The following is a 14273-nucleotide window of genomic DNA, read 5'->3' as shown; positions in this document are numbered from 1 at the left end:
ATTCCCCAAGTGGCCGCAATGGCCAGAGCCGAGACAACCTGAGACCAGGAGTCAGAAGCTTCTTCCAGAACTCCCACGTGTGTGCAGGGCTCCAAAGACTTGGGCCGTCCTCCACTGCTTTCCCAGGCCACGAGCAGGGAGCTGGACGGGAAGAGGAGCAACCATGAGTAGAAACGGCACCTGTACGGGATGCTGATACTTGAAAGGGGAGGATTAGCTAATGGAGCCATCAGGCTGGGCCCAAGCTGCTCCATTTTCTTATTCATTAAACTGGTTTATAACTCATTTAATTCTGCCCAATGCCCTTGAACTTGTCAGCCCCTGAAGCCATGTAAGTTCTTATTTGCATTCCACCTCAGTAGCACTGTTCCAGGAATGTGCCAGAAGGCAGGAGAAGGGGGTTTCCATTTCCTACTCTGTCACTCTGAGTGGAGCCAAGGCAGGCAGTGGTCATAGCTTAAGCTCATTGTTTACAACCCATTTCCTCCACGGAGTTCCCATCTCCAGTAACTTCAACCTCTTTTTTTTTTTTTTGGTAGAATAATAGACTTGGACCCTACATTCTGACTCAGACAGAGGACTGCCCCTCTAAATGCTTACAGATCAGTGTTTAGAGCAACACTTTTTTTTTTGGATGGGTAATTCCAAAACTGGAAGCAGCGTGTTGAACTTAACTCTGGTTGAGAACCTTAGGTTTAGTTTAGACTCGATCGTGCAGCACAGGATCTATCACAGCCTTTACTGCTGATCTAACTCCCAAGCAGACGTAAGCCAAGGCCAGCAGCTCTCCATCTGCTGTCCCTGAGACCATGCAGGAGGACACAAAGCCACACTGAGGAGGGTGGGCCATGATTTGATATTTCCCATGGGGACACTCGTCCTCAGAACACGGCTACTTCTCGCAGCCCCAGTTCTCGGCTGTAGTCCAGTTCAAGTAAGTGAATTCCTCGGTTGAAACTTGCACACAGTAAGGAGACAGGATCACCAACAGCCAGGGAAGTCAAGGGCCCTGATCCGTCCAGAGCCAAGGTGAAAAGGCAGGCTAGGGAAGCAAGCAGAACCAACAGATTAGGTCCACAGTGCAACACATCACCTGTCGCTTAGCAAGGGGGCCACATTTTGGGAAAAGAATCAATTGGTGGTTTTCTTATTGTGGGAATATCATGGAATGCGCTAACATAAAAACCTGGGTAGACTACTACACATCTAGGCTAGACATAAATGCCTAGATCATTTCTGGGGTTGACTAAAATGCCATCACATAATGCAAGGCTTTATTATGAAACAGTTTAGAGAGCCACGCAGAAAAATAAAAATAAAGCATGTGTTGCATGCGAGTGTATATAACCATGTGAGAGAGGCCCTGTATACTCAGAGGAAAGTGTACAGTATGGGAGTCAGAACTTGGGTCAACTCCAAAGCGCCTACTGTAGTGGTGGCACCCAGATCAAACAGGCTCCCTCCCACACAAGGGGCATGCTAAAAAGCTGCCCTCAGATTCTGGCCCAGAGAACAGGCAGGAACCAAGACAGGAAGAGGAGCTAAGGAGATTGGCCTGCAGCTGCTGCCTTTCTTCCAGAAACAAGATGGGGGTTACCTGGAGGGCACTCTCTGGGGAGGTGCCGGTTGACTCCGTCTCCTCCCACCTTGCACTTGAGAGATTGGCCTTCTAAGAACCTCAGGTGCACACTCAGTTGGCAGGGCAGTTAAGCCACCCAGCCACGTCCACAAGCATTAAGAACTGAGTTCCTGAAGGGTTGTTGTAGGTTCTCTACCTTAATGCCATCCCCGGCTCTCACATAACCCTGTGCCATGGGGGTGGTGGGTGCTGGCGATCCAGGCTTCGGGATGGGACAAAGAAGCATTTACTCAAGCACCTTGTGGTGTTAGTACTCCCGCCATGACCATATCTGAAGCTAATGAAGGTTTTCAAAAACTCCCTGAATAGGTCATGACTAGCCAGTAGGCACTGGCTCCGGTAGAATTGTGGGGGGGTCCCTTCCACCAGACACTGTTTCTCCTGGTGCCCTCAAATGTCATGACCTGACCAGTCGAGTAGTAAAGCTCAACTACAGGTTCAGAACAGGGCTGGGTCTGAGCTGAGCCTCACTCCCTCTCACGCACCAAGAGCTCTCATTTGAGTCCCTGAAAAGGGAACTCCAAAGTGGGAACTCTTAGTCCCTGTTTCACACATTTTGAGTGTCACAAGTTCAAACCTGATGAGATTCAGTCAGGGACAGTGTAAAACTCAATCTATTTGCGCGCTTCAGAATGTGTCCATACATCATGGCACTGGGGTATATGCAGCAGCGATGGCTTCTAGCCCAAGGTTGAACGAGAGATTCGGACCTCCTGGCAGTAACTCTTAATCTAAAGGACTGGGAGGCAGCAGGACACGGGCAGCTTTGTACATGTGAAGCAGCAGGAAGACGCCCGTTACATCTTCTCAGAAGCACTGGCAGCAGGCTCCTTACCCCCAGTATCTTGGTTCCAAATCTTCACCTTGCAATCATGTGATGAGGTAGCAATTACAGGCATCAAGGCCCATGCTCTTGGCAGAAAGACACAGGAAGCAACAGTCTGGAAATGTCCCTTATATTCACAGATTTTGTTCCGCGTCTGCCTTAGGTCCCACAACTGCAAAGCAACACATGTAAGTTCAAGATACATGCCTGGTGTCATGCAGGCGTCATTCGCTAACAGCCACATGCCCTGCATCCCATGATCTCTCCATCCCCTCTACTTGCCTGCTCCTATTGCTTGATTGAACCCCTCCTCTTTTCCATCCCATACACCCAATCATTTACTCATCCAGTGCTTACTTTAGCATCAACTGAATCCCAAAGAGCCCTGGCAAAGGATATGATCCATGGGTTGCTGCCTGTGCCATGGTGGGGTAGTAACAGTCCCGTGGCCTATGACATGGTAGCATAAGCCTTTCCTCCCATGACAATTCAGGAGCTGCCTTAAATTAGCCTCATGGCATCTTTGGGGACCCCAAGGTTAGGAGCACCATCTCCTAAGCACACAGAAGTACTGACATTCCATTTCACACCTAATGCCTTCAGTGACCATCCTGCCAGGTTCACTCTTATTGATCCAGATCAGATCACACTTGCAGAATGATGGTCATGAAATTGTGTCCAAAAAAATCATGAAGCCACTGGATATCGTGTCCCACAAGGAATGCGGGCAGGAGCTAGAAATGCTTACCCTGGAAAACAGGTACAAATGGAGCACACAAGTCCCAACCTACCACTTGCAAGAGATTTCAACTTATTGTGCCTCTCATTCCTCATCTGTAAAGTGGGAATTACAATAGAACATAATTCTCAGGGTTAATGTGCATGTAACATGCTCAGCTGAGTATCTGGCACATAAATGGAAGACATAAATAGAAGGCCACCAGACCATCCCATTACCTAATGCTCCACCAGTGCGGATCTGAAGTGCTATGCAGCAGCCTAGGCGACTCAATCTGGAAAGTGAACTGCAAGGAAAGTGTAAACTCGCAGATGGGGAGGGCCCTGGACCAGCACAGGTGCTCCCGTTTCCTGCAGGATGGGAGTGAGTCTGGGTCTTCAAGCCCTTCTAAGCTCTGTTAGGAGAAGGGCCATGAGCAAACTGGCTGTGCGCTTAGTGTCTCCCCGTCTTTACTTCCCCCATTCTTCTAGTCTACCACCAGTCCAGAAAGCCTTGTTTCTGGAAGGATTTCATATGCAAAGGCTCACTCACAGCAGGGGTCTTAAATAGGCTCTTGAGCTGTCAGAGCCTTGCCCACGGAGCTCTCCCGATTGCCCAGGGAGTCATTTGTTCAATGGTGACCCCGCTGTCTGCACCCACCCATTCTCTCACCGTGGCTTCACAGCCATCCCCTCCAAAGCCGTTGCTGCAGGAGACACACTGGTGTCCGTCCACACTGACCTCACAGTAGGTCTGAATGTGCTGCTTGGCTGGAAACATGTGAGCAATCTTCAGCCCTCGACTGTCCCACAATCTGAAAGAAGTTAGAGCAGAAATGAGTTTGTTGGAAGTGTCTGAAATACAATTGCAATATCCCACTCACAGGGAAGCCTTGGTACTCAGCTGTCCAGGCCAGCCACAGTGGAATGTCATGATTTACCAACACAGAGCATCACAAAGGGGTTGGTGCAATGGTTCAACTGGGTAATCCTCTGCTTCCAAACACTGGCGTTTTATATGCGCGCTGGTTGATGTCCCAGCTGCTCCACCCCACTTCCCTTCCAGATTCCTGTTCGTGGTCTAGGAAAGCAGTGCAGGATGGCCCAAAGCCTTGGGACCCTGCACCCGCATGGGAGACTCCTAGCTTCAGAAACGCTCTGCTCCAGCCATTGCAGCCATTTCGGGAGTGAACCAGCAAATGGAAGATATTTTTCTCTGTCTCTCCTTCTCTCTGTAAATCTGCCTTTCCAATAAAAACTACACACACACACACACACACACACACACAAGAGCAGCACAAACCAGACCAGTGTCTGAGGCCTAAAGTTATTAAGGGGGCAATCAACGTGGAAGACATCTGAGTTCTTCATATTTTGAGGTCAGTTAATACGAATTTAGATCAAGCACTGTAATTATACAGGTTAATTTATTAATTTAGTCCTTTGGGACACTTCTTTCAGGAGTCAAGAAGATATATCTGTGCCGATGACAAGATTTTTTTAAAAAGATATAATTGTTTGAAAGGCGGAGTTACAGACAGGAAGAAGCAGAGAGATCATCCATCCACTGATTCACTTCCTAAACAGCTATAATAGCCAGAGCTGGGTTAGGCCATGGCCAAGAGCAAGGAGCTTCCTCTGGGTCTCTCAAGCATTTGCGCCATCCTCTGATGCTTTCCCAGGCCATCAGCAGTGAGCTGGATCGGAAAGGGAACAGCCAGGACTCAACCCAGAGCCTGCACAGGATGCTGGTGCCGCAGGCAGAAGGTTAACCACAGTGCTGGCCCCTGTGACTAAAGGTTTTTTTTTTTTTTAAAGGTTCTTAGTATATAGAAGCAGTTATTATTCCCTAATTAGATGCAAAGGATTTATAGTCCTTGCTCATACTAAGCCATGGGATCCACCAGGGAATGTTTTGCCTCTTGGCTTTAAAAAAAAAAATCTCTTTAATCCTACCATTCTTATCATTTCCTAAGTAGGCTCCTGCACTCATGCAGGAAATCCCTGAAGGTCCTGGCTCCTGGATGCAGTCTGGCCCTGCTCTGGCTACTGTGGAGTGAACCAGCAGATGAAACATCTCTCTCAGACCTGGGAAGGAATTAGTGGGCTCCTCCATCTTGGGTTACCACTACCACGGGAGGGCATGAATACTAGGACAGGGGCTGGGGTGGCTAGACAGAGAGACACTCAACAACATCCGTGAGGGCTGGATAGTTGAGCTGGTTAGCTGGAACTAAGCTTCAATACCCATCGACATGTACGAGAGCCAAATGGGATATGGGACAGACTAGACTAGTCTGCCACACATACTGGCAAACTAGGGTAGGGGGCGGGCCTGGTGGGGTCTATTGTGGGTCGCTCCAACTAGGCTGCAGCCGGTTTGTGTGAGGGCCGAGTATGTGCTGGGTAGAACCAGGCTGGACTGCAACACCCATTGGTTCCAGTGGAAGTCAGGGCTGAAAACAGAACCAACCCAGCAATTGCAACCAGGGCCATGGACTGAGCCGTGCCCTGTACTTGCTAGTACATACAAGAATCTGGTCTGGGAACATCTCAAAGTTTCTTTGGGGATCTCCCCAATCAAACTACTGAACTCAGAACCCTAACCAAGAAAAGACAGAAGACAGAAAAGTCAATCAACCACCTCAGGTATATGATGGCAGCAAAATACTGAGCAAATGGAGACTCTGAGATGGACTATGCCAATCAATGGATTCTCTAATGACCTCATCGTGCTTGGAGTGGTGAGATTGGCAGCGATTCATAACTGGTGAACTATCAAAACCACTTGAGCAAGTATCTCAGAGCATGCCACACATCCGGGACGTGGGGTGGGTGGGAGACTGGGTGGGGCTTCTCCCTCAATATCCCCCTTTATCCCAGATACATGAAGGAAACAATGTGGAAATAACAGTCTTACCCAGGTTCCTGTAGCCCTTGAATCTTCTTACCCTAATTAACTATGTAAAGATTGTCAAAAATAAATTAAAAAAAGAAACATCTCTCTCTCCTTCCCCTCTCTCTTTGTAACTCTGCCTTTTGAATAGAAGGAAGAGAGGGAAGGAGAGAAGAGATGGAAAGAGAGGCAGAAACAAGTGACTTCATCTACCTCCCCCGGGGCTGATTCCCACCACGCTGGCAGAAGGGAGGGCTTCCTCTTAGAACTGGAGCCTGGGAACGCCAGTAGCCACCCAGGGAGCCACACAGGCTGCGACAAACAAGCGGCTGATCCAGGCCGCGAGTGCGCACACTCACACGGCATGGCTGGCCATTCGGTGCGTTTGAGAGCATCAACAACAGGGGCTCCTGGGCTCGGAGTGATGGCTCAGTGGCTAAATCCTCACCTTGCAGGTTCTGGGATCCCATAGGGGTGCCGGTTCATATCCCTGCTGCTCCACTTGCATTCCAGCTCCCGGCTTGAAGCCAGGGAAAACAACAAAGGATGGTCCAAAGCCCTGGAACCCTGCACCCATATGGGAGACCTGGACAAAGTTCCTGACTCCTGGCTTCAGATCAGCTCAGCTCCGGCCATTGTGGCTATTTGGGGAGTGAACCAGCAGATGGGAGATCTGTCTCTCCTTCTCTCTGTAAATCTGCCTTTCCAATAAAAATAAATGCATTTTTTAAAAAAAGGAGAAGAAAGAAGAGGAGGAGGAGGGGGAGGAAGAAGAGAAAAAGGAGGAGGAAGAAGGAGGAAGATGAGAAGAAAAGGTCTCCTTTTTAGCCTGCCCGCCTGGCATCCAATCTGTACCTGCGGAAACCGATAGGAAAGAGCCAGGTACCAGTGAGGAGCCGAGGGGCGCGGCCCGGCCAGAGGCACACAGCACAGGAGAGCAGATGAGCGGGAACAATAGGAGAAGCACGGAGCCACAAACCTTCACCGGAAACCCCCCGACCACTGCGAGGGGAGCCCACCTGATGGTTTTATCTTCGGAGGCCTGCAGCACATACGGTTCCTGCGGGACCCAGCACAGGTGTGTGACCTGGAAATGCAAACTTTTCAAAACTCCTCCACACCCATTCATTCCTGTGCTGTAATTCCTGTTAGCCACACTAAATTCCACCACTCTGCCTCTTAGGAATTCAGAACTGCTAATTTTGACTTAGAGGTATTTCACGTTTCCTGGCTGTCAATCAATCCTGCTATGCCCTGAAAGCAAAGGAAGCAGCTGGGCCAGATTTGAGTCTCAACATACAGGCAGGTTGGGCCCGATGCAATGGCTCAATGGCTAAATCCTCACCCATATGGGATCCCATATAGGCACCAGTTCATGTCCCAGTTGCTCCACTCCCCTTCCAGCTCCTTGCTAATGGCCTGGGAAAGCAGTTTAGAGTATGACCCAAAGCTTTGGCACTCTGAACTCACATGGGAGACCCTGAAGAAGCTCCTAGCTTCAGATCAGCTCAGCTCTGGTTGTGTGGCCATTTGGAAAGTGAAACAGTGATTAGATTTTTCTGTCTCTCCTTCTCTGTAAATCTGATCTGCCTTTCCAATAAAAATAAATAAATTTAAAAATACACAGGCAGGCACTCTGTGAGTCCCTGCAGTCCCAGCCATGGGAATTGCATATGGGATCCTAGCGCATTCAAAGCGAGAATTTTAGCTGCTAGGCCACAGCGCCGGGCCCTAAAATGTTCTTTTCTCCCAACAACCTCCACAAACATGGAAAGCATGGAGGCAAGCACATCTTGCAAGGGACAGTTGTCTTTGCAATTAAAAAATATGAGTTTGGGGCCCGGAGTTATGGCATAGTGGTTTAGGTCCTCACCTTGCATGTGCTGAGATTCCATTTGGGCGCTGGTTCTAATCCCAGTGGCCCTGCTTCCCATCCAGCTCCCTGCTTGTGGCCTGGGAAAGCAGTCAAGGACAACCCAAAGCCTTGGGACCCTGCATCCGTGAGGGATATCTGGAAGAGGCTCCTGGCTTTGGATCAGCTCAGCGCCAGCCATTGCGGCCACTTAGGGAGTGAACCATCGGACAGAAGATCTTCCTCACTGTCCTTCCTCCACCTCTGTATATCTGACTTTCCAATAAAAATAAATAAATCTTAAAAAAAAGAAGAAGAAAACATGAGTTTCTTTTTTTTTTTAAAGATTTATTTTATTTTTATTGGAAGCAGGGAAACAGGGCTGCCGGGATTAGAACCAGCGCCCATATGGGATCCCGGGCGTGCAAGGCGAGGACCTTAACCACTGTGCCACTGCGCCACTGTGCCACTGTGCCACTGCACCACCGCGCCAGGCCTGAAAACATGAGTTTGAATCCAATCTGACAACCCCAAAAGGAACAGTCACTGTGCATCAGGTGTAGGCGGGTGTTTCACGTGTGATCTCATTTCATCCTTTGAACTTTATCAGATGATACAGTTTTCCCCATTTACAAATGCAAACTCAGCAACTTCCAGAACTTAAGATATTTTTCTCGAGTTATGCAGCTAAAAGTGACATAGCCATGATTTGATGCCAGGTACGACTGACCCCAGAAGCCATGCAATCTGAATACTAATCAGCTACGAGAAAATTCCAGGTTTTCCAAAACAGAATTAATTACAAACAGAGCAAAATGTAACATTAGTTCTCTGCCTGATGTCACATCATAAAAAAAAAAAAAAACCACAATTAGCATTAGCTGTGAGCCCCTGGAAGATAGAAATTGTGGCCTGGGCCACTAACCCTGTTACAGCACAGTGGCTGGCCCACAGAAGTGGAATGACTGCATGCTACAGGATTAAATAGATTGCAATGTGGCCCAGTGGCACTGTTCTCTGCAGATGGCTCAGGATCTGCTGATGGGCTAGCCCAGCAACTCTGAGACCAGGGTCTCCCAGATGGTTGGGGCAGGAAGTGGACAGCAATTAGTCTCCTAGGCTCTGATACCTGGTTGTGGGTCACCAGACCTCTCCCCCAAACCCTTTCTCTCCCTTTCTCAGGCTCTCTCCTGCTGCCCTGCCCCCATGCCAGGCTTGAGGTCCTACCAGATTCCTGGAGACAGACACTCTCTCCACACACTGTCCGGTCCCCACATCCCACAGAAGCAGCGTGTTGTCTCGAGAGCCCGTGCACAGCCGTGCTGAGTCTGGAAAGAACAGCAAGAACTCAGCCTGAGATGGGCATACCTGGGGCCGCCGGGCCAGTATGAAACCGCTGGGAGGAAATGTTCTTTACCTGGACTCACAGCCAAGCCGGTGACCACCATGGCATGGCCAGACAGCTGCTGCTTGGGCCGAGAGGAACTACGTAGATCCCACATCATCACCATCTTGTCTCGCGAGGCGCTGAAGAACTGGCTCGATCTGGGAATGCAGGCTACCTGCTCAGGGAAAACCAAAACCAAACCACTGTGCCTGTCTGATGAAACTTAAGAACGGAAAACAATGGATTTGCCTATCTTATATCACAAATGCACATTACAAAAAAATTATTGGCAAGGCAGATAGAGGGAGAGAAAAAGCACAGAGATACAGAGGCAGGAAGAGAGAGCTGCCCACCAGCTCACTTTCAAAATGTCCCATAAGCTGGGAGCCAGGACCCAATTACTAGGGTCAACACCTGCTGCCTCGCAGGGTCTGCATCGATAGGAAGCTGGAATCAGGTGTGGAGCCAGAACTCAAACCTGGTATTTCAGTAAGGGATTCAGGTACCTTGCATCTGACCTGCTAGCCCAAACATTTCCACAGCCATTCCCACTTTAAAAAATAACACCTACATTCAAAATCCACGAATGGGAAGTCTGTGCAGTTCAAGTTTCTCGACTTTTCTCTTGTTGTGCTATTAAAATTTCTTTAAATGGTTATTTATTTTACTTGAAAGCCATAGAGAGAGAGATTCCATCTATTGATTCACTCCCTAAATGGCCACAGCAGCCAGAGTTGGGTCGGTTTGAAGCTGGCAGCTAGAAGCTTCTTCTGAGTTTCCTACATGGATATAATGGCCCAAGGCCTTTGGCCATCCTATGCTTTTTCCCAGGCCACTGGCAGGGAGCTGGGTTGAAACTGCAGCAGCCAGGATTCAAACTAGTGCTACATGGAATGCCATGCTATGCTACAGCACCAGTACCTATTCTCTTCATATAGTAGATTCCTTCCCATCTTTTAGGTAGCAGATTCCTCCCTCAAGCATCTTATATCCATAGGAATGGGAATCTTTCCTTCTGAGCTCTGTATGAGTGATGCCTTTTGTCACCTCATTATCACCACACTCAAAATGGGAACAGTGTACAAAAGTTTCATGGAAAAGGCACATTAGCTTTAAACCCCATTTTCCATGAACTTTTCATAGTACCCTCATATAAATCATTTCCACATACCTTGTTTCATTGATAATAAAATCATCTTGGAGTATACTTCTTTTACGTGCTATTGTCAATCAATTTATCTCATCTTTAAAGAGATACTATTCTTTTTTAATATGTCTCACTAATCATTCAGTAATCTATTTCTACTTTACTGACAGATTCTACAGAAATGAATGGTAGATCTTCTGACCTCCTAAATGCTCATGCTTTTCTCCCTTTGATCAATTAATACAGATAATCTTTTTTTTAAAACCAATTTCCTAATATTAGCTCATTTCAGCATTTCCAGGATAAGCTGAACTAATTTTGCCACAATATCCCTTAAGCAAAATGGCAGATTCCTTTCGCTATTGCTTCACTACAGGGCAAGTAGTATACCCATTATTCCTTTCCTATTCTCATCCAATAATAATACCTATGTATTGTTGGGTGGGTAATGTTCTAACATGTAAATTCCAATTTTTCAGCCCCCTTGAAAACAGGGCTGATCCATGAGATATAAATGAAATTAATAGTAATAGTAATAATAATAACAATAACAATTTCACAATTACCTTAGTGATTTCACGTTCATGTCCTTGGAACCTTCTCACCACATTTCCAGTTTTCCAATTATAGGCCACAACTGTCTGGGGAGAGTGAGCAGAAACTTCGTTTAATCACTCAAGCTTCACTTGAAACTAGCCTTTACTCATTCATTAGCCGTCCCCTTCTTGCTTTGTTTTGTTTTTAAGATGCTTTTTCTCTATTTAAAAGGGAGAGTTAGAGACAGACAGAGAAAGATATCTTCCATCTGCTGGTTGACTCTCCATCTGTTGGTTGTCTCTGCAAACGGCTGCAACAGCAAAGGCTGTGTCAGAGCAAAGCCAGGATCTCAGATTCCAGAGTCTCCCATTTGAGTGACAGGGGCCTGAGGACTTGGGCCATATCTCATTGCTTTCCCAGGCACATTAGTAAGGAGCTAGATTGGAAGTGCAGCAGTCAAGTCTAGAACTGGTGCCCATATGGGATGCCAGCACTATAGGTGGTGGCTTGATTTACTTTGCCACAAAAACCCCCACTCCCCCACCCTGCCCCTACTTCTTAATTTCTTCCTTTTATAACTAATCCCTCTCTGTTGAGTGACTTTCTTCCAGCATTACAGAAGCCCTTGACCACCCCCTCCAAACCTTAGTGATGGGTCTGTGCTAGCACTCCTTAGCGAGAACTGATTCAGTTTGAGGTTTTGGCTATGGATGCTAGGGAGAGATTTCCATGAGGGATTAGATCATTTCCTCCATATCATACTGCATTTCCTTTTCTTTTAACCTTTTGTTTAGTTGGAAGGCAAAGAGACAGACATATCCCTCCTGCTGGCTCCCTCCCCATGTGCTGGCACAGCCACGGCTAGGCCAGGCAAAAGCTGGCAGCACACAACTCAATTCAGGTCTCCAAGGGGGTTGCAACCACCTGAGCCTTCACCTTCCAGGGAGTTCACTAGCAAGAAGCTGGAATGGAGAATGGAGTCAAGACTTAACCGCCCCACTCCCAAAAAAAAATTTTAAAAAGACTCAAACTCCAACATGGGTTGTGGGCTTCCCAAGCACACACCCTAGATTGTACTTTTTCAACTGTCTTTCAAATGGTCATTTTTACTTTGAAGTGTACAGTATTGCTAAATAGATTCATGCTGTTATGAAATAAGAAAAAAAAAAAACTCATCCATATTGGCAACTGCCAAACAGAATCTTTGCTAAATGATCCCCTTTTAATCATGTGTATACTTAAATACTTTATTATAAGCAATTCTCCCTCTAAACTGGATTTTATTTTATTTTTTCTATTATTATAACTTTTCTTGATACAGTTCCTTAGGCTCAGGGATTTCCACTTCCACCCTCACTGAACAGGATTAAAAAAAAAAAACCTTTCCTGCTGCTCTCTTTGGTTCATTGCCAGAGTTTGGAGTATCGATCAAAATGGGCCTGGAGCCTGTTGTGCTTGACCTCGTTAAAAACCAGCTTCCTAATCCACAATATGGGGAGGATAATCCTTACCCCGTCTACCCCTCACAGAGACGAAAGCAGCTCATGTAACTAAAAAGGTTTACATCGAAGAGGGTGAGGCTGACAACTAAACAACCTCTGAGTCTTGATCTCAGAGGTGCTAACTGTGAAAACATGGGCAGGACAGAACAACTGAAATACGTTATGCTAGCAGAATTTGGAGATTGTGAAAGCCAAATGAAAATGAGAGGCATTATTAATATTAACCACTACAAAAGGGATCAGTGTGCTTACTAGTGAGTACTGTGACAGATCCAAATATTCAGGACAAAATCAATTGTATTCAAACAACAACATACGAAGGGCAGAAACACAGAAGGGAAGAATCATGAGTCACGCTAGTTGGAGATATTTGTCAAAGGGGCTGGCATAGAAGAGGCCAGAAAATGCCTGTTATGGACAAATAACTTCTGTGTCTTCACGCAGGTGTGAAAGCGGAATAGCTGCAATAATCATGCTTGCCATTGTAAAACGCATGTGCGTGGTCTGGCCCAGTGCTTGGGCTCCTCCCTATGGCTTTTCAGATAATCCACACAACTGTCATTGTCACTAAGGTTGGTATTACTATTCCCACTTAATAGGTGAGGAGACCGAAGCCCAAAGAAACAAAAACAAACAAACAACAACAAAAAAGCCTGTAAACAGAAAAAAAAAATAAAGCAGGATTATAAACTCATCAGTCCTGCTGTGAGAAGCAAAGCCCAGGCCTCCTCCCGGCCCTGCTCTGGTCTCCCACAAACTCCACCTTATCTTTTCCTCCGGAGACGCACACGTCAGAGCTCAGAGCAGCAACGGCAGTGACGGCGGCATCCGCGTGAGCAGGGCTATAATCTGGAAATGCCCTTGCCGGGCTTCTCTCTTCTACAATCCCATCAGGCGTGCTAGAGACAGAAGAGGAGATGAGATGACACGGGAGTGGGACAGGGGAAAAAGCACAGGAGGGAGAGAGCAGCCTAAGCTAGAGGTAAAAGGAGTAGAGAAAGGAGATTGACATTGCCAGAAATGGTGTTCTTTTCTTGGAAGATGCTCAGAATGACTGGATGACAGCAGCCTGATGAAGGGCAATCGTGAAGCCAGGAGTCTGTGTGTGCACTAGAGGCTTACCCTCAGCTGCACAGGCCCTCTGAGTGGCGGAGCAGATACAGGCCACGCAGCTGATGGGAAGTCATGGACACTCCATTGGGCCTTCCTCTTCTTTAGTGCAAGGTCAGAACAGGGCATGATAAGACCAGGCAGCCTGGGGTGTGAGTGTTGGGGGGCGGGGTGGTGTGGGCAGCACCTGCTGTACCTGTATTTATTGTAAGTGCTGTGTCTCAGTTTGCTTTGCAGTTTCCCCATCACGGCACAGAACCCACGGACAACCTTCCAAAGAGGACTCCCTTGCAGTTGGTGCCTGAGTAACAGCATCCCTTGTGGCTGCTGAAAACAGTGGGCCCTGTTCAGGAAAAAAAAATAATATGCAATGTTAATTTTGGGAGGCACAGTAGTGGTACTTTAGGTATATTTTTAAAATAAATTTCTTGGTTCCTTCCGGCGCGAACCATGCCGGATTCCCAGCCACAGCTTCCGCCGCTTGCGGCGGAGGCGGGGACGCCGGCATCCCCCTAGCCAGGGGGCAACTAAGCCCCCTCGCGAGTAAGTACCCGCGAGGGCTGGCGAGGGAGCTGGGGTTCAAAACCTGGCTCCCCTCTACCCCCGTCAGCTTTGGGCTGACGGCAGGGTAGGCTGGGCGGTTCGAATGTCCGGGCAGGG

The 14273-nt window shown here is 47.6% G+C and overlaps 1 protein-coding gene across 2 annotated transcripts; it reads right to left on the bottom strand.

The window, feature by feature from the left end:
- Positions 1 to 628: 628 nt before the first annotated feature.
- On the bottom strand, positions 629 to 13964 carry WDR31 (WD repeat domain 31). Of its 2 annotated transcripts, none has more exons than XM_040963222.1 (9): positions 13801 to 13964; positions 13267 to 13402; positions 11031 to 11105; positions 9348 to 9492; positions 9158 to 9258; positions 7098 to 7165; positions 3856 to 3997; positions 2475 to 2637; positions 629 to 1042 (listed from the first exon to the last, which is right to left on the bottom strand). In XM_040963222.1, exons 1-9 carry the CDS (start codon positions 13926 to 13928, stop codon positions 882 to 884), a joined length of 1119 nt encoding a protein of 372 aa, XP_040819156.1. In that variant the 5' UTR covers positions 13929 to 13964; the 3' UTR covers positions 629 to 881. The 2 variants fall into 2 exon arrangements, with proteins under 2 accessions (XP_040819156.1, XP_040819157.1); XM_040963223.1 differs by having other exon boundaries at positions 13810 to 13964.
- Positions 13965 to 14273: the final 309 nt, after the last annotated feature.

The sequence above is a fragment of the Ochotona curzoniae genome, unplaced genomic scaffold (genome assembly GCF_017591425.1).
Source record: "Ochotona curzoniae isolate NIBS_2020 unplaced genomic scaffold, NIBS_Ocur_1.0 scaffold_3208, whole genome shotgun sequence".
Lineage (NCBI taxonomy): Eukaryota > Metazoa > Chordata > Mammalia > Lagomorpha > Ochotonidae > Ochotona > Ochotona curzoniae.
This window is presented reverse-complemented; position numbering and strand designations above follow the sequence as displayed.